The 19,822-nt window shown below is 50.4% G+C and overlaps 1 protein-coding gene across 2 annotated transcripts in view; it reads left to right on the top strand.

Moving 5' to 3' along the window:
• Positions 1 to 19,822, top strand: part of LOC123752585 (uncharacterized) — a 147,806-nt gene that overhangs the window by 91,347 nt on the left and 36,637 nt on the right. The window contains exon 4 of one of the 2 annotated variants that reach the window (XM_069324446.1): positions 3,800 to 3,940. The exons of the other annotated variant lie outside the window; for it this stretch is intronic. Coding sequence (XP_069180547.1) covers positions 3,800 to 3,940 — 141 coding nt within the window. The remainder of the gene's footprint in view (positions 1 to 3,799; positions 3,941 to 19,822) is intronic. 2 annotated transcript variants of the gene reach the window in all.

The raw sequence follows: 19,822 nt of genomic DNA on the forward strand, positions 1-19,822 counted from the left end.
TAATATTCAGAGGTTGAAAATGGGAAATAGATTCACGGAAGATGAAAAGGAAATGTGTGAAACACTAAACGAAAAGTTCCAAAGTGTGTTTGTACAAAATTAAATCTTTAGGGAACCAGACACAATAAGAATTCCAGAGAACAACATAGAGCACATAGAGGTGTCTAGAGATGAAGTGGAAAAAATGCTCAAGGAGCTAAGTAAGAACAAAGCAGTTGGTCCAGATGGAGTTTAACCATGGGTTCTGAGAGAATGTGCACCTGAGCTCAGCATTCCACTTCAACTGATTTTTCAGGCATCCCTGTGTACAGGAGCTGTAGCTGATGTGTGGAAAAAGGCTAACATAGTTAAAATCTACAAAAGTGGCAGCAGGGAAGACCCCCTTAATTATAGACCTGTATCATTGACAAGTGTAATAGTCAAAATATTGGAAAAACTAATCAAAACTAAATGGGTAGAACACCTGGAGAGAAATGATATAATATCAGACAGTATGGTTTTCGATCTGGAAGATCCTGTGTATCGAATTTACTCAGTTTCTATGATCAAGCCACAGAGATATTACAGGAAAGAGATGGTTGGGTTGATTGCATCTATCTGGACCTAAAAAAGGCTTTCGACAGAGTTCCACATAAGAGGTTGTTCTGGAAACTGGAAAATATTGGAGGGGTGACAGGTAAGCTTCTATCATGGATGAAAAATTTTCTGACTGATAGAAAAATGAGGGCAGTAATCAGAGGCAATGTATCGGAATGGAGAAATGTCACAAGTGGAGTACCACAGGGTTCAGTTCTTGCACCAGTGATGTTTATTGTGTACATAAATGATCTACCAGTTGGTATACAGAATTATATGAACATGTTTGCTGATGATGCTAAGATAATAGGAAGGATAAGAAATTTAGATGATTGTCATGCCCTTCAAGAAGACCTGGACAAAATAAGTATATGGAGCACCACTTGGCAAATGGAATTTAATGTTAATAAATGTCATGTTATGGAATGTGGAATAGGAGAACATAGACCCCCCACAACCTATATATTATGTGAGAAATCTTTAAAGAATTCTGATAAAGAAAAGGATCTAGGGGTGGTTTTAGATAGAAAAATGTCACCTGAGGACCACATTAAGAACATTGTGCGAGGAGCCTATGCTACACTTTCTAACCTTAGAATTACTTTTAAATACATGGATGGAGAAATACTAAAGAAATTGTTTACGACTTTTGTTAGGCCAAAGCTAGAATATGCAGCTGTTGTGTGGTGCCCATATCTTAAGAAGCACATCAACAAACTGGAAAAGGTGCAAAGACATGCTACTAAGTGGCTCCCAGAACTGAAGGGCAAGAGCTACGAGGAGAGGTTAGAGGCATTAAATATGCCAAAACTAGAAGACAGAAGAAAAAGAAGTGATATGATCACTACGTACAAAATAGTAACAGGAATTGATAAAATCGATAGGGAAGATTTCCTGAGACCTGGAACTTTAAGAACAAGAGGTCATAGATTTAAACTAGCTAAACACAGATGCCAAAGAAATATAAGAAAATTCACTTTCGCAAACAGAGTGGTAGAAGGTTGGAACAAGTTAGGTGAGAAGGTGGTGGAGGCCAAGACCGTCAGTAGTTTCAAAGAGTGCTGGGAAGACGGGACACCACGAGCGTAGCTTTCATCCTGTAACTACACTTAGGTAATTACACACTTAGGTAATTACACATATGCCAGGCTGGCCAACATAAGAACAGCATTCCGAAACTTGTGTAAAGAATCATTCAGAACTTTGTATACCACATATGTCAGGCCAATCCTGGAGTATGCAGCCCCAGCGTGGAGTCCATATCTAGTCAAGGATACGACCAAACTGGAAAAGGTTCAAAGCTTTGCCACCAGACAAGTACCCGAGCTGAGAGGTATGAACTACGAGGAGAGGCTACGTGAATTAAACCTCACTTCGCTAGAAGACAGAAGAGTTAGGGGGGACATGATCACCACATTCAAGATTCTCAAGGGAATTGATAGGGTAGATAAAGACAGGCTATTTAACACAAGGGGCACACGCACTAGGGGACACAGGTGGAAACTGAGTGCCCAAATGAGTCACAGAGATATTAGAAAGAACTTTTTTAGTGTCAGAGTCAAATGGAATGCATTAGGAAGTGATGTGGTGGAGGCTGACTCCATACACAGTTTCAAGTGTCGATATGATAGAACCCAATAGGCTCTGGAACTTGTACACCTGCTGATTGACAGTTGAGAGGCAGGACCAAACAGCCAAAGCTCAACCCCGGCAAGGACAATTAGGGGAGTACACACACACACACCCTCAGGTCAGTGTTTACTACAACTAAATAAAGATTTTGGGTCCAGAATATAGACAATGCTTCATCAGTTAGAACTAATGACTTGACTCATAACTAATATTATAACCCAAGTCTCAAGGCAGCATGTTATACTTGAGTCCTTCACATGTTGACCCATTTGTGTATGTCAGCATGTCTATTATCTCTTAACTCAGAGCCAGATGCTTCATTATAGTCCAGTTACTTTACTCAGAGCCAGATGCTTCATTATAGTCCAGTTACTTTACTCAGAGCCTGATGCTTCATTATAGTCCAGTTACTTTACTCAGAGCCAGATGCTTCATTATAGTCCAGTTACTTTACTCAGAGCCTGATGCTTCATTATAGTCCAGTTACTTTACTCAGAGCCTGATGCTTCATTATAGTCCAGTTACTTTACTCAGAGCCTGATGCTTCATTATAGTCCAGTTACTTTACTCAGAGCCAGATGCTTCATTATAGTCCAGTTACTTTACTCAGAGCCTGATGCTTCATTATAGTCCAGTTACTTTACCCAGAGCCAAATACTTCATTATAGTCCAGTTACTTTACTCAGAGCCTGATGCTTCATTATAGTCCAGTTACTTTACTCAGAGCCAGATGCTTCATTATAGTCCAGTTACTTTACTCAGAGCCTGATGCTTCATTATAGTCCAGTTACTTTACTCAGAGCCAGATGCTTCATTATAGTCCAGTTACTTTACTCAGAGCCTGATGCTTCATTATAGTCCAGTTACTTTACTCAGAGCCTGATGCTTCATTATAGTCCAGTTACTTTACTCAGAGCCTGATGCTTCATTATAGTCCAGTTACTTTACTCAGAGCCAGATGCTTCATTATAGTCCAGTTACTTTACTCAGAGCCAGATGCTTCATTATAGTCCAGTTACTTTACTCAGAGCCTGATGCTTCATTATAGTCCAGTTACTTTACTTAGAGCCAGATGCTTCATTATAGTCCAGTTACTTTACTCAGAGCCTGATGCTTCATTATAGTCCAGTTACTTTACTCAGAGCCAGATGCTTCATTATAGTCCAGTTACTTTACTCAGAGCCTGATGCTTCATTATAGTCCAGTTACTTTACCCAGAGCCAAATACTTCATTATAGTCCAGTTACTTTACTCAGAGCCTGATGCTTCATTATAGTCCAGTTACTTTACTCAGAGCCTGATGCTTCATTATAGTCCAGCCTCCACCATTAATGTTTGTGTTGGTAATGACAGGTGCAGGAGACCATCAGGGAGGCCCTGGAGATGACGACCACAGAGACAGGTGCCACAGCTGACCCCGTACACCTGGGAGACTCAGCCTCCACCATTAATGTTAGTGTTGGTAATGACAGGTGCAGGAGACCATCAGGGAGGCCCTGGAGATGACGACCACAGAGACAGGTGCCACAGCTGACCCCGTACACCTGGGAGACTCAGCCTCCACCATTAATGTTTGTGTTGGTAATGACAGGTGCAGGAGACCATCAGGGAGGCCCTGGAGATGACGACCACAGAGGACACAGCTGACCCCGTACACCTGGGAGACTCAGACTCCAGCATCATGACTAAAGTTCAGGAAATCACTGAACTTCTGGAAAGGAAGGAAATAACAGTAAGTTTTTTATTTTCTCTCATAGGTCATATCACAATATATTAAGTTCCATTTTGAAGACAGGAGGACTGTTCTTAGGTTTATTGAGGCTTCCCTAAGTCAACTACTGACTTTCCTAAACATGCAATCCGCAATCCAGCCTAACTTCTGGATAAATATTTACTGGTAGGTGAACAGAGGCATCAGATGAATGGAAACATGTGAACCATTTCAGCTACAGTTCCAGCACCAACCCCCTGCCAGTAGAAGGGGGGCTGGAGCTACAGGTCCAGCACCAACCCCCTGCCAGTAGAGGGGGGCTGGAGCTACTGGTCCAGCACCAACCCCCTGCCAGTAGAGGGGGGCTGGAGCTACAGGACCAGCACCAACCTCCTGCCAGTAGAGGGGGGCTGGAGCTACAGGTCCAGCACCAACCCCCTGCCAGTAGAGGGGGGCTGGAGCTACAGGTCCAGCACCAACCCCCCTGCCAGTAGAGGGGGGCTGGAGCTACAGGTCCAGCACCAACCCCCTGCCAGTAGAGGGGGGCTGGAGCTACAGGACCAGCACCAACCTCCTGCCAGTAGAGGGGGGCTGGAGCTACTGGTCCAGCACCAACCCCCTGCCAGTAGAGGGGGGCTGGAGCTACAGGACCAGCACCAACCCCCTGCCAGTAGAGGGGGGCTGGAGCTACAGGACCAGCACCAACCCCCTGCCAGTAGAGGGGGGCTGGAGCTACAGGTCCAGCACCAACCCCCTGCCAGTAGAGGGGGGCTGGAGCTACAGGTCCAGCACCAACCCCCTGCCAGTAGATGGGGGGGGCTGGAGCTACAGGTCCAGCACCAACCCCCTGCCAGTAGAGGGGGGCTGGAGCTACAGGTCCAGCACCAACCCCCTGCCAGTAGAGGGGGGCTGGAGCTACAGGTCCAGCACCAACCCCTTGCCAGTAGAGGGAGGCTGGAGCTACAGGTCCAGCACCAACCCCCTGCCAGTAGAGGGGGGCTGGAGCTACAGGACCAGCACCAACCCCCTGCCAGTAGAGGGGGGCTGGAGCTACAGGTCCTACACCAACCCCCTGCCAGTAGAGGGGGGCTGGAGCTACAGGACCAGCACCAACCCCCTGCCAGTAGAGGGGGGCTGGAGCTACAGGTCCAGCACCAACCCCCTGCCAGTAGAGAGGGGCTGGAGCTACAGGTCCAGCACCAACCCCCTGCCAGTAGAGGGGGGCTGGAGCTACAGGTGCAGCACAACCCCTGCCAGTAGAGGGGGGCTGGAGCTACAGGTCCAGCACACACCCCCTGCCAGTAGAGGGGGGCTGGAGCTACAGGTCCAGCACCAACCCCCTGCCAGTAGAGGGGGGCTGGAGCTACAGGTCCAGCACCAACCCCCTGCCAGTAGAGGGGGGCTGGAGCTACAGGTCCAGCACCAACCCCCTGCCAGTAGAGGGGGGCTGGAGCTACAGGTCCAGCACCAACCCCCTGCCAGTAGAGGGGGGCTGGAGCTACAGGTCCAGCACCAACCCCCTGCCAGTAGAGGGGGCTGGAGCTACAGGTCCAGCACCAACCCCCTGCCAGTAGAGGGGGGCTGGAGCTACAGGTCCAGCACCAACCCCCTGCCAGTAGAGGGGGGCTGAAGCTATAGGTCCAGCACCAACCCCCTGCCAGTAGAGGGGGGCTGGAGCTACAGGTCCAGCACCAACCCCCTGCCAGTAGAGGGGGGCTGGAGCTACAGGTCCAGCACCAACCCCCTGCCAGTAGAGGGGGGCTGAAGCTACAGGTCCAGCACCAACCCCCTGCCAGTAGAGGGGGGCTGGAGCTACAGGTCCAGCACCAACCCCCTGCCAGTAGAGGGGGGCTGGAGCTACAGGTCCAGCACCAACCCCCTGCCAGTAGAGGGGGGCTGGAGCTACAGGTCCAGCACCAACCCCCTGCCAGTAGAGGGGGGCTGGAGCTACAGGTCCAGCACCAACCCCCTGCCAGTAGAGGGAGGCAGGTTGTGGTAGTTGTTAATGTGCTGGTTGTGGTAGGTGTGTTGTGGTGGTTGTTAATGTGCTGGTTGTGGTAGGTGTGTTGTGGTGGTTGTTAATGTGCTGGTTGTGGTAGGTGTGTTGTGGTGGTTGTTAATGTGCTGGTTGTGGTAGGTGAGTTGTGGTAGTTGTTAATGTGCTGGTTGTGGTAGGTGTGTTGTGGTGGTTGTTAATGTGCTGGTTGTGGTAGGTGTGTTGTGGTGGTGGTTAATGTGCTGGTTGTGGTAGGTGTGTTGAGGTGGTTGTTAATGTGCTGGTTGTGATAGGAGTGTTGTGGTGGTTGTGGTAGGTGTATTGTGGTGGTTGTTAATCTGCTGGTTGTGGTAGGAGTGTTGTGGTGGTTGTTAACCTGCTGGTTGTGGTAGGTGTGTTGTGGTGGTTGTTAATGTGCTGGTTGTGGAAGGTGTGTTGTGGTGGTTGTGTGTGTGTGGTAGTTGTGTGTGTGGTGGTTGTGAGTGTGGAGGTTGTGTGTGAGATGGTTGTGTGTGGTGGTTGTGTGTGTGATGGTTGTGTGTGTTGTGGTTGTGTGTGTGGTGGTTGTGGGTGTGGTGGTTGTGCGTGTGGTAGTTGTGGGTGTGGTGGTTGTGTGTGTGGTGGTTGTGTGTGTGGTGGTTGTGTGTGTGGTGGTTGTGGGTTTGGTGGTTGTGGGTTTGGTGGTTGTGGGTGTGGTGGTTGTGTGTGTGGTGGTTGTGTGTGTGGTGGTGGTTGTGTGTGTGGTGGTGGTTGTGTGTGTGGTGGTGGTTGTGTGTGTGTGGTGGTTGTGTGTGTGTGGTTGTTGTGTGTGTGTGGTGGTTGTGTGTGTGTGGAGGTTGTGTGTGTGTGGTGGTTGTGTGTGTGGTGGTTGTGAGTGTGGTGGTTGTGTGTGTGGTGGTTGTGTGTGTGGTGGTGGTTGTGTGTGTGTGGTGGTGGTTGTGTGTGTGGTGGTGGTTGTGTGTGTGTGGTGGTTGTGTGTGTGTGGTGGTTGTGTGTGTGTGGTGGTTGTGTGTGTGTGGAGGTTGTATGTGTGGTGGTGGTTGTGAGTGTGGTGGTTGTGAGTGTGGTGGTTGTGTGTGTGGTGGTTGTGTGTGTGTGGTGGTTGTGTGTGTGTGGTGGTTGTGTGTGTGTGGTGGTTGTGAGTGTGGTGGTTGTGTGTGTGGTGGTTGTGTGTGTGGTGGTGGTTGTGTGTGTGTGGTGGTGGTTGTGTGTGGTGGTGGTTGTGTGTGTGGTGGTGGTTGTGTGTGTGTGTGGTGGTTGTGTGTGTGTGGTGGTTGTGTGTGTGGTGGTTGTGTGTGTGTGGTGGTTGTGTGTGTGTGGTGGTTGTGTGTGTGGTGGTTGTGTGTGTGGTGGTTGTGTGTGTGTGGTGGTTGTGTGTGTGGTGGTGGTTGTGTGTGTGGTGGTGGTTGTGTGTGTGGTGGTTGTGAGTGTGGTGGTTGTGTGTGTGGTGGTTGTGTGTGTGTGGTGGTTGTGTGTGTGTGGTGGTTGTGTGTGTGGTGGTGGTTGTGTGTGTGTGGTGGTTGTGTATGTGGTGGTGGTTGTGTGTGTGTGATGGTTGTGTGTGTGGTGGTTGTGTGTGTGGTGGTTGTGAGTGTGGTGGTTGTGTGTGGTGGTTGTGTGTGTGTGGTGGTTGTGTGTGTGGTGGTTGTGAGTGTGGTGGTTGTGAGTGTGGTGGTTGTGTGTGGTGGTTGTGTGTGTGGTGGTTGTGTGTGTGGTGGTTGTGTGTGTGGTGGTTGTGTGTGTGTGGTGGTTGTGTGTGTGTGGTGGTTGTGTGTGTGGTGGTTGTGTGTGTGTGGTGGTTGTGAGTGTGGTGGTTGTGTGTGTGGTGGTTGTGTGTGTGGTGGTTGTGTGTGTGATGGTTGTGTGTGTGATGGTTGTGAATGTGGTGGTTGTGAGTGTGGTGGTTGTGAGTGTGGTGGTTGTGAGTGTGGTGGTTGTGAGTGTGGTGGTTGTGAGTGTGGTGGTTGTGTGTGTGGTGGTTGTGAGTGTGGTGGTTGTGAGTGTGGTGGTTGTGTGTGTGGTGGTTGTGAGTGTGGTGGTTGTGAGTGTGGTGGTTGTGTGTGTGGTGGTTGTGAGTGTGGTGGTTGTATGTGTGGTGGTTGTGAGTGTGGTGGTTGTGTGTGTGTGTGGTGGTTGTGTGTGGTGGTTGTGTGTGTGGTGGTTGTGAGTGTGGTGGTTGTGTGTGTGGTGGTTGTGTGTGTGGTGGTTGTGAGTGTGGTGGTTGTGTGAGTGTGGTGGTTGTGTGTGTGATGGTTGTGTGTGTGGTGGTTGTGAGTGTGGTGGTTGTGTGTGTGGTTGATGTGAGTGTGGTGGTTGTGTGAGTGTGTGGTTGTGTGTGTGGTGGTTGTGAGTGTGGTGGTTGTGTGTGTGGTGGTTGTGAGTGTGGTGGTTGTGTGAGTGTGGTGGTTGTGTGTGGTGGTTGTGTGTGTGGTGGTTGTGTGTGTGTGGTGGTTGTGTGTGTGGTGGTTGTGTGTGTGTGGTGGTTGTGTGTGTGTGGTGGTTGTGTGTGTGGTGGTTGTGTGTGTGTGGTGGTTGTGTGTGTGGTGGTTGTGAGTGTGGTGGTTGTGTGTGTGGTGGTTGTGTGTGTGGTGGTTGTGTGTGTGGTGGTTGTGTGTGTGGTGGTTGTGAGTGTGGTGGTTGTGTGTGTGTGGTGGTTGTGAGTGTGGTGGTTGTGTGTGTGGTGGTTGTGAGTGTGGTGGTTGTGAGTGTGGTGGTTGTGTGTGTGGTGGTTGTGTGTGTGGTGGTTGTGAGTGTGGTGGTTGTGAGTGTGGTGGTTGTGAGTGTGGTGGTTGTGTGTATGTGGTGGTTGTGAGTGTGGTGGTTGTGAGTGTGGTGGTTGTGTGTGGTGGTTGTGTGTGTGGTGGTTGTGTGTGTGGTGGTTGTGTGTGTGGTGGTTGTGTGTGTGTGGTGGTTGTGTGTGTGTGGTGGTTGTGTGTGTGGTGGTTGTGTGTGTGGTGGTTGTGTGTGTGGTGGTTGTGAGTGTGGTGGTTGTGAGTGTGGTGGTTGTGTGTGTGGTGGTTGTGAGTGTGTGGTGGTTGTGTGTGTGTGGTGGTTGTGAGTGTGGTGGTTGTGAGTGTGGTGGTTGTGTGTGTGGTGGTTGTGTGTGTGGTGGTTGTGTGTGTGGTGGTTGTGTGTGTGTGGTGGTTGTGTGTGTGGTGGTTGTGTGTGGTGGTTGTGAGTGTGGTGGTTGTGTGTGTGGTGGTTGTGTGTGTGGTGGTTGTGTGTGTGGTGGTTGTGAGTGTGGTGGTTGTGTGTGTGGTGGTTGTGTGTGTGTGGTGGTTGTGTGTGTGTGGTGGTTGTGTGTGTGTGGTGGTTGTGTGTGTGTGGTGGTTGTGTGTGTGGTGGTTGTGTGTGTGGTGGTTGTGTGAGTGGTGGTTGTGTGTGTGGTGGTTGTGAGTGTGGTGGTTGTGTGTGTGGTGGTTGTGTGTGTGTGGTGGTTGTGTGTGTGTGGTGGTTGTGTGTGTGGTGGTTGTGTGTGTGTGGTGGTTGTGTATGTGTGGTGGTTGTGTGTGTGGTGGTTGTGTGTGTGGTGGTTGTGAGTGTGGTGGTTGTGTGTGTGGTGGTTGTGTGTGTGGTGGTTGTGAGTGTGGTGGTTGTGTGTGTGGTGGTTGTGTGTGTGTGGTGGTTGTGTGTGTGTGGTGGTTGTGTGTGTGTGGTGGTTGTGTGTGTGGTGGTTGTGAGTGTGGTGGTTGTGTGTGGTGGTTGTGAGTGTGGTGGTTGTGTGTGGTGGTTGTGTGTGGTGGTTGTGTGTGTGTGGTGGTTGTGTGTGTGGTGGTTGTGTGTGGTGGTGTGTGTGTGTGGTGGTGTGTGTGTGTGGTGGTTGTGTGTGTGGTGGTTGTGAGTGTGGTGGTTGTGTGTGTGGTGGTTGTGTGTGTGGTGGTTGGTGTGTGGTGGTTGTATGTGTGTGTGGTGGTTGTGTGTACTCACCTATTTATACTCACCTATTTGTGCTTGCGGGGGTTGAGCTTTGGCTCTTTGGTCCCGCCTCTCAACTGTCAATCAACTGGTGTACAGATTCCTGAGCCTACTGGGCTCTATCATATCTACATTTAAAACTGTGTATGGTGTCAGCTTCCACCACATCACTGCCTAATGCATTCCATCCGTTAACTACTCTGACACTGAAAAAGTTCCTTCTAACGTCTCTGTGGCTCGTGTGGGTACTCAGTTTCCACCTGTGTCCCCTTGTTCGCGTCCCACCAGTGTTGAATAGTTTATCCTTGTTTACCCGGCCGATTCCTCTGAGGATTTTGTAGGTTGTGATCATGTCTCCCCTTACTCTTCTGTCTTCCAGTGTCATAAGGTGCATTTCCCGCAGCCTTCCCTCGTAACTCATGCCTCTTAGTTCTGGGACTAGTCTAGTGGCATACCTTTGGACTTTTTCCAGCTTCGTCTTGTGCTTGACAAGGTACGGGCTCCATGCTGGGGCCGCATACTCCAGGATTGGTCTTACATATGTGGTGTACAAGATTCTGAATGATTCCTTACACAGGTTCCTGAACGCTGTTTTGATGTTAGCAAGCCTCGCATATGCCGCAGACGTTATTCTTTTTATGTGGGCTTCAGGAGATAGGTTTGGTGTGATATCAACTCCTAGATCTTTCTCTCTGTTCGTTTCATTAAGTACTTCATCTCCTATTCTGTATCCTGTGTTTGGCCTCCTATTTCCACTGCTTAGTTTCATTACTTTGCATTTACTCGGGTTGAACTTCAACAGCCATTTGTTGGACCATTCACTCAGTCTGTCTAGGTCATCTTGTAGCCTCCTACAGGCGTCCTCAGTTTCAGTCCTCCTCATAATTTTTGCATCATCGGCAAACATTGAGAGAAACGATTCTATACCCTCTGGAAGATCATTTACATATATCAGAAACAGTATAGGTCCAAGGACTGACCCCTGCGGTACTCCTCTCGTAACGTCTCGCCAATCTGAGACCTCACCCCTCACACTGACTCGTTGTCTCCTGTTGCTTAGGTACTCCTGTATCCAACGGAGTACCTTCCCTTTCACTCCAGCCTGCATCTCCAGTTTTTTCACTAGCCTCTTGTGTGGCACTGTATCAAAGGCTTTCTGACAATCCAAAAATATGCAGTCTGCCTACCCTTCTCTTTCTTGCCTTATTTTTGTTGCCTGGTCGTAGAATTCAAGTAACCCTGTGAGGCAGGACCTGCCATCCCTGAAACCATGTTGATGCTGTGTTACAAAGTTCTTTCGCTCCAGGTGCTCCACTAGCTTTCTTCGCACAATCTTCTCCATCATCTTGCATGGTATGCAGGTTAGGGACACTGGCCCGTAATTCAGTGCCTCCTGTCTATCCCCTTTCTTGTATATCAGGACTACGTTAGCAGCTTTCCAAATTTCTGGCAGTTTCCCTGTTGCCAGTGATTTGTTATACACTATGGAGAGCGGGAGGCACAGTTCTTCTGCTCCTTCCTTTAGTATCCAAGGGGAGATTCCATCTAGGCCTATAGCCTTTGTCACATCCAATTCTAGTAAACACTTCCTTACTTCCCCGCTGGTAATCTCAAACTCTTCCAGTGGTTCCTGGTTAGCTATTCCCTCTCTTATCTCTGGGATTTCTCCTTGCTCTAAGGTGAAGACCTCTTGGAATTTCTTATTCAGTTCCTCACACACTTCCTTGTCGTTTGTAGTGAATCCTTCTGCCCCTATCCTTAATTTCATAACCTGTTCCTTTACTGTTGTTTTTCTCCTGATGTGGCTATGCAGCAATTTAGGCTGAGTCTTTGCCTTGCTTGCGATGTCATTTTCGTATTGTCTTTCTGCCTCTCTTCTCATCCTGACATATTCATTCCTGGCATTCTGGTATCTTTCTCTGCTCTCCAGTGTCCTGTTATTCCTATAGTTTCTCCATGCCCTTTTACTTTGCTGCTTAGCTAGCCTACATCTCTGATTAAACCATGGGTTTCTCATCATCATTTCACTGTTTTCCTTTTGGACTGGGACAAACTTGTTTGCTGCGTCCTTGCATTTTTGCGTGATGTATTCCATCATATCTTGGGCCGTCTTTTCCCTGAGCTCTGTTTCCCATGCTATATCTGCTAGGCATTTTCTTATCTCCTCATAGTTTCCCTTTCGGTATGCTAACCTTTTGGTTTCGGTATCCCTCCTCGAGTTCAATAACCCTTCTTCAATCAGGTACTCAAACACCAATACACTGTGGTCGCTCATTCCTACTGGGGCCTCAAAACTGATTTCTCTTATGTCAGAGTCGTTCAGGGTGAAAACCAGGTCGAGTCTCGCTGGTTCGTCATTTCCTCTCATCCTTGTGGGTTCTCTGACATGCTGGGTTAAGAAGTTTCTAGTCGCCACCTCCAGTAGTTTGGCTCTCCACGTATCCTCGCCTCCATGCGGTTCCTTGTTCTCCCAATCAATCCTGCCGTGATTGAAGTCCCCCATGATGAGCAGGTGGGATCTATTTCTACAGGCAGAAGAGTCTGCCCTCTCAATTATAGTGTTAACTGCCATGTTGTTGCTTTCATACTCTTGACTGGGTCTTCTGTCATTTGGTGGAGGATTATATATTACTGCTACTACTATCGTTGGTCCTCCCATTGTCATGGTGCCTGCTATGTAATCTCTGAAACCCTCACAGTCCGAGATAGCCATCTCCTTAAAATTCCATTCCTTTCTCATGAGTAGGGCAACTCCGCCTCCTCCCCTACCTTCCCTCTCTTTCCTTATTATTGTGTACTCCTGGGGAAACACGGCATTCGTTATGATTCCAGAGAGTTTTGTTTCAGTGAGTCCAATTACATCTGGGTTCACTTCTTGTGCTCTTTCCCTTAGTTCACTTGCCTTGCTTGTGATCCCATCTATGTTCGAGTACATTGCCCTGAAACTAACTCTCTTCTGCTTCTCCTCTAGGAGGGACCTGTGGGGTCTGGGGTGAGCGGGAGCTGGGAGGATCTGGAATGGGGAGACTGGTGGAGGAGGAAGGGCTTGGGGGGTAGGAGGAAGGGGGAGGGTAGGGGGAGTGGGTGAGGGGGGAGGGGGAGGGTAGGGGGAGTAGGTGAGGGGGGGAGGGTTGGGGGGGGGTGAGAGGGGAAGGATTGGGGGGTGGGGGGAGAAAGGGGGGTTTGGGGGGGCAATAAAGTGGGGAGGGCTTGAGGGGCGTGAGGGGAAAGGGAAGGCTGAGGTGGTTGAGGAAGAGGAGAGGGTTTTGGGGAGTGGTGGAGAGGGGAAGGCTTAGGTGGGGTGGGGGAGAGTGGGGAGCTTAGGGGGGTGGGGGAGAATGGAGGGCTTGTGGGTGGGAGGGACGGAAGGGCATGTGGGAGAAGGGAGGGCTTGGGGGATGGGGGAGAAGGGAGGTCCTGGGGGGAGGGGGGAGTGGGAGGAGGGGGGTGAGTGGGAGGAGAGGGGTGGGTGGGGGGAGGGCGCCTTAGGTGGGTACTTAGTGGGGGGCTGACAGGGGTTGGGGCAGGTAGGGTGTCTGTTGGGTAGAATGTGGGGGTGGTGCCGCACTCCCTGTGGTTAATGCACTGTTTGAGGAGGGTTCCCCATTCCCCTCTGGGATTGTAAGGATCGAGGGTGTGGCTCCCTGATTCCTTTCTCTCTCCCTGTGCTCCTTCCTCGCGTCTGCTGCCTGCATTCTCCCTTCCCTTGTCATATCCCTCTGCAAGAATACTCTTTTGAACTTCTCTACACCTGCTAGACAGCACTTCCTTTCTAACAGTTCCTCTTTCGCAATTTCGCTCATGAAAACCACCTTTATCATTCGGTTTCTGTCCTTGTTGTACTTTCCAAGCCTGAAAACCTTTTCAACATTTTGCTCAGCTCCCTCCATCCTTACCTCTTTAAGGATCTCTTTAATCATGTTTTTGTCCTTGTCTCTTCGCTCCTTTGGTCTGGTCCCTGTTTGCTCTTTAATGCCTGCTACTACTACTGCTCTATTTCTCTCTATCAGCCGGCTGGTACATCTAGCCGCTTCCTGAGAGGAGGCCACTTCCATGGCAACTTCCTTAGCTGCAGACCTAGCTTCAGGGCTCGTTTTAAGTATTTCAGCAAATGAGAACTGAGGTGTGGAGGTCCCCTCCACAGTAGCATTCCTGTCTCCCTGAGGTACGGTTTGTGTCTGGTATTGTGGAGAAGTCTCCTTCAGGCATCTTATCTCCTCCTTTGCTTCCCTTAGTTCATCCTGCAGGTTGGCTACTGTCTCCCTCATTACCCTCAGTCCTTCACTGAATTCATCCCATTCCAAGTGTGTGTGTGGTGGTTGTGTGTGTGGTGGTTGTGTGTGTGGTGGTTGTGTGTGTGTGGTGGTTGTGTGTGTGTGGTGGTTGTGTGTGTGTGTGATGGTTGTGTGTGTGGTGGTTGTGTGTGTGTGGTGGTTGTGTGTGTGTGGTGGTTGTGTGTGTGTGGTGGTTGTGTGTGTGGTGGTTGTGCGTGTGTGGTGGTTGTGTGTGTGTGTGGTGGTTGTGTGTGTGGTGGTTGTGTGTGTGGTGGTTGTGTGTGTGTGGTGGTTGTGTGTGTGTGTGGTGGTTGTGTGTGTGGTGGTTGTGTGTGTGTGTGGTGGTTGTGTGTGTGGTGGTTGTGTGTGTGTGGTGGTTGTGTGTGTGTGGTGGTTGTGTGTGTGTGGTGGTTGTGTGTGTGTGGTGGTTGTGTGTGTGTGGTGGTTGTGTGTGTGGTGGTTGTGTGTGTGTGGTGGTTGTGTGTGTGGTGGTTGTGTGTGTGGTGGTTGTGTGTGTGTGGTGGTTGTGTGTGTGTGTGGTGGTTGTGTGTGTGTGGTGGTTGTGTGTGTGGTGGTTGTGTGTGTGGTGGTTGTGTGTGTGTGGTGGTTGTGTGTGTGTGTGGTGGTTGTGTGGTGGTTGTGTGGTGGTTGTGTGTGTGTGGTGGTTGTGTGTGTGTGGTGGTTGTGTGTGTGTGGTGGTTGTGTGTGTGTGTGGTGGTTGTGTGTGTGTGTGGTGGTTGTGTGTGTGGTGGTTGTGTGTGTGTGTGGTGGTTGTGTGTGTGGTGGTTGTGTGTGTGTGGTGGTTGTGTGTGTGGTGGTTGTGTGTGTGTGGTGGTTGTGAGTGTGGTGGTTGTGTGTGTGGTGGTTGTGTGTGTGGTGGTTGTGTGTGTGGTGGTTGTGAGTGTGGTGGTTGTGTGTGTGGTGGTTGTGTAAGTGTGGTGGTTGTGTGTGTGGTGGTTGTGTGTGTGGTGGTTGTGTGTGTGGTGGTTGTGTGTGTGTGGTGGTTGTGTGTGTGGTGATTGTGTGTGTGGTGGTTGTGTGTGTGGTGGTTGTGTGTGTGGTGGTTGTATGTGGTGGTTGTGTGTGTGGTGGTTGTATGTGTGGTGGTTGTGTGTGTGGTGGTTATGTGTGTGGTGGTTATGTGTGTGGTGGTTATGTGTGTGGTGGTTGTATGTGTGGTGGTTGTGTGTGTGTGGTGGTTGTGTGTGTGTGGTGGTTGTGTGTGTGGTGATTGTGAGTGTGGTGGTTGTGTGTGAGTGGTGGTTGTGTGTGTGGTGGTTGTGTGTGTGAGTGGTTGTGTGTGTGGTGGTTGTTTGTGTGTGGTGGTTGTGAGTGTTTTGGTTGTGTGTATGTGGTGGTTGTGAGTGTGTGGTGGTTGTGTGTGTGTGGTGGTTGTGTGTGTGTGTGGTGGTTGTGAGTGTGGTGGTTGTGAGTGTGGTAGTTGTGTGGTGGTTGTGTGTGTGGTGGTTGTGTGTGTGTGGTGGTTGTGAGTGTGGTGGTTGTGAGTGTGGTGGTTGTGTGTGTGGTGGTTGTGTGTGTGGTGGTTGTGAGTGTGGTGGTTGTGAGTGTGGTGGTTGTGTGTGTGTGGTGGTTGTGTGTGTGTGGTGGTTGTGTGTGTGTGGTGGTTGTGTGTGTGTGGTGGTTGTGTGTGTGTGTGGTTGTGTGTGTGGTGGTTGTGTGTGTGGTGGTTGTGTGTGTGTGTGGTGGTTGTGTGTGTGGTGATTGTGTGGTGGTTCTGTGTGTGTGGTGGTTGTGTGTGTGTGGTGGTTGTGTGTGTGGTGGTTGTGTGTGTGGTGGTTGTGTGTGTGGTGGTTGTGTGTGTGGTGGTTGTGTGTGTGTGGTGGTTTTGTGTGTGTGTGGTGGTTGTGTGTGTGGTGGTTGTGTGTGGTGGTTTTGTGTGTGTGTGGTGGTTGTGTGTGTGGTGGTTGTGTGTGTGTGGTGTTTGTGTGTGTGTGGTGGTTGTGTGTGTGTGTGGTGGTTGTGTGTGTGGTGGTTGTGTGTGTGTGGTGGTTGTGTGTGTGTGTGGTGGTTGTGTGTGTGTGTGGTGGTTGTGTGGTGGTTGTGTGTGTGTGGTGGTTGTGTGTGTGTGGTGGTTGTGTGTGTGTGTGGTGGTTGTGTGTGTGTGTGGTGGTTGTGAGTGTGGTGGTTGTGTGTGTGGTGGTTGTGTGTGTGTGGTGGTTGTGTGTGTGTGGTGGTTGTGTGTGTGGTGGTTGTGTGTGTGGTGGTTGTGTGTGTGGTGGTTGTGTAAGTGTGGTGGTTGTGTGTGTGGTGGTTGTGTGTGTGGTGGTTGTGTGTGTGGTGGTTGTGTGTGTGGTGGTGGTTGTGTGTGTGTGTGTGGTGGTTGTGTGTGTGTGTGGTGGTTGTGTGTGTGGTGGTTGTGTGTGTGGTGGTTGTGTGTGTGGTGGTTGTGTGTGTGTGTGATGGTTGTGTGTGTGTGTGTGATGGTTGTGTGTGTGTGTGTGGTGGTTGTGTGTGTGGTGGTTGTGTGTGTGTGGTGGTTGTGTGTGTGTGTGGTGGTTGTGTGTGTGGTGGTTGTGTGTGTGTGGTGGTTGTGTGTGTGTGTGGTGGTTGTGTGTGTGGTGGTTGTGTGTGTGTGGTGTTTGTGTGTGTGTGGTGGTTGTGTGTGTGTGTGTGGTGGTTGTGTGTGTGGTGGTTGTGTGTGTGAGGTGGTTGTGTGTGTGTGTGGTGGTTGTGTGTGTGTGTGGTGGTTGTGTGGTGGTTGTGTGTGTGTGGTGGTTGTGTGTGTGTGGTGGTTGTGTGTGTGTGTGGTGGTTGTGTGTGTGTGTGGTGGTTGTGTGTGTGTGTGGTGGTTGTGTGTGTGTGTGGTGGTTGTGTGTGTGTGGTGGTTGTGTGTGTGGTGGTTGTGTGTGAGTGGTGGTTGTGTGTGTGGTGGTTGTGTGTGTAGTGGTTGTGAGTGTGGTGGTTGTGAGTGTGGTGGTTGTGTGTGTGTGGTGGTTGTGAGTGTGGTGGTTGTGTGTGTGGTGGTTGTGTGTGTGGTGGTTGTGTGTGTGGTGGTTGTGTGTGTGGTGGTTGTGTAAGTGTGGTGGTTGTGTAAGTGTGGTGGTTGTGTGTGTGGTGGTTGTGTGTGTGGTGGTTGTGTGTGTGGTGGTTGTGTGTGTGTGGTGGTTGTGTGTGTGGTGATTGTGTGTGTGGTGGTTGTGTGTGTGGTGGTTGTGTGTGTGGTGGTTGTGTGTGTTGGTTGTGTGTGGTGGTTGTGTGTGTGGTGGTTGTGTGTGTGGTGATTGTGTGTGTGGTGGTTATGTGTGTGGTGGTTATGTGTGTGGTGGTTGTGTGTGTGGTGGTTGTGTGTGTGTGGTGGTTGTGTGTGTGTGGTGGTTGTGTGTGTGGTGATTGTGAGTGTGGTGGTTGTGTGTGAGTGGTGGTTGTGTGTGTGGTGGTTGTGTGTGTGTGGTGGTTGTGTGTGTGAGTGGTTGTGTGTGTGGTGGTTGTTTGTGTGTGGTGGTTGTGTGTTTTGGTTGTGTGTATGTGGTGGTTGTGAGTGTGTGGTGGTTGTGTGTGTGTGGTGGTTGTGTGTGTGTGGTGGTTGTGTGTGTGTGGTGGTTGTGTGTGTGTGGTGGTTGTGAGTGTGGTGGTTGTGTGGTGGTTGTGTGTGTGGTGGTTGTGTGTGTGTGGTGGTTGTGAGTGTGGTGGTTGTGTGTGTGGTGGTTGTGTGTGTGGTGGTTGTGTGTGTGGTGGTTGTGTGTGTGGTGGTTGTGTGGTGGTTGTGAGTGTGGTAGTTGTGTGTGTGGTGGTTGTGTGTGTGTGGTGGTTGTGTGTGTGTGGTGGTTGTGTGTGTGTGGTGGTTGTGTGTGTGGTGGTTGTGTGTGTGGTGGTTGTGTGTGTGGTGGTGGTTGTGTGTGTGTGTGTGGTGGTTGTGTGTGTGGTGGTTGTGTGTGTGGTGGTGGTTGTGTGTGTGTGTGGTGGTTGTGTGTGTGTGGTGGTTGTGTGTGTGTGGTGGTTGTGTGTGTGGTGGTTGTGTGTGTCGTGGTTGTGTGTGTGTGGTGGTTGTGTGTGTGTGTGGTGGTTGTGTGTGTGTGTGGTGGTTGTGTGTGTGTGTGGTGGTTGTGTGTGTGTGGTGGTTGTGTGTGTGGTGGTTGTGTGTGTGGTGGTTGTGTGTGTGGTGGTTGTGTGTGTGTGTGGTGGTTGTGTGTGTGGTGGTTGTGTGTGTGTGGTGGTTGTGTGTGTGTGTGGTGGTTGTGTGTGTGTGTGGTGGTTGTGTGTGTGGTGGTTGTGGTTGTGTGTGTGTGGTGGTTGTGTGTGTGTGTGGTGGTTGTGTGTGTGTGTGGTGGTTGTGTGTGTGTGGTGGTTGTGTGTGTGGTGGTTGTGTGTGTGGTGGTTGTGTGTGAGTGGTGGTTGTGTGTGTGGTGGTTGTGTGTGTGGTGGTTGTGAGTGTGGTGGTTGTGTGTGTGTGTGGTGGTTGTGTGTGTGTGTGGTGGTTGTGTGTGTGTGGTGGTTGTGTGTGTGTGGTGGTTGTGTGTGTGGTGGTTGTGTGTGTGTGGTGGTTGTGTGTGTGGTGGTTGTGTGTGTGGTGGTTGTGTGTGTGTGGTGGTTGTGTGTGTGTGTGGTGGTTGTATGTGGTTGTGTGTGTGTGGTGGTTGTGTGTGTGTGTGGTGGTTGTGTGTGTGGTGGTTGTGTGTGTGTGTGGTGGTTGTGTGTGTGGTGGTTGTGTGTGTGTGGTGGTTGTGTGTGTGTGGTGGTTGTGTGTGTGGTGGTTGTGTGTGTGTGGTGGTTGTGAGTGTGGTGGTTGTGTGTGTGGTGGTTGTGTGTGTGGTGGTTGTGTGTGTGGTGGTTGTGTGTGTGGTGGTTGTGTAAGTGTGGTGGTTGTGTGTGTGGTGGTTGTGTGTGTGGTGGTTGTGTGTGTGGTGGTTGTGTGTGTGTGGTGGTTGTGTGTGTGGTGATTGTGTGTGTGGTGGTTGTGTGTGTGGTGGTTGTGTGTGTGGTGGTTGTGTGTGTTGGTTGTGTGTGGTGGTTGTGTGTGTGGTGGTTGTGTGTGTGGTGATTGTGTGTGTGGTGGTTATGTGTGTGGTGGTTGTGTGTGTGTGGTGGTTGTGTGTGTGTGGTGGTTGTGTGTGTGGTGGTTGTGTGTGTGGTGATTGTGAGTGTGGTGGTTGTGTGTGAGTGGTGGTTGTGTGTGTGGTGGTTGTGTGTGTGTGGTGGTTGTGTGTGTGAGTGGTTGTGTGTGAGGTGGTTGTTTGTGTGTGGTGGTTGTGAGTGTTTTGGTTGTGTGTATGTGGTGGTTGTGAGTGTGTGGTGGTTGTGTGTGTGTGGTGGTTGTGTGTGTGTGGTGGTTGTGTGTGTGTGGTAGTTGTGTGTGTGTGGTGGTTGTGAGTGTGGTGGTTGTGAGTGTGGTAGTTGTGTGGTGGTTGTGTGTGTGGTGGTTGTGTGTGTGGTGGTTGTGTGTGTGGTGGTTGTGTGTGTGTGGTGGTTGTGTGTGTGTGGTGGTTGTGAGTGTGGTGGTTGTGAGTGTGGTGGATGTGTGTGTGGTGGTTGTGTGTGTGGTGGTTGTGAGTGTGGTGGTTGTGTGTGTGGTGGTTGTGTGTGTGTGGTGGTTGTGTGTGTGTGGTGGTTGTGTGTGTGTGGTGGTTGTGTGTGTGTGGTGGTTGTGTGTGTGTGGTGGTTGTGTGTGTGGTGGTTGTGTGTGTGGTGGTTGTGTGTGTGGTGATTGTGTGGTGGTTGTGTGTGTGTGGTGGTTGTGTGTGTGTGGTGGTTGTGTGTGTG

Source organism: Procambarus clarkii, chromosome 14 (genome assembly GCF_040958095.1).
Source record: "Procambarus clarkii isolate CNS0578487 chromosome 14, FALCON_Pclarkii_2.0, whole genome shotgun sequence".
NCBI lineage: Eukaryota > Metazoa > Arthropoda > Malacostraca > Decapoda > Cambaridae > Procambarus > Procambarus clarkii.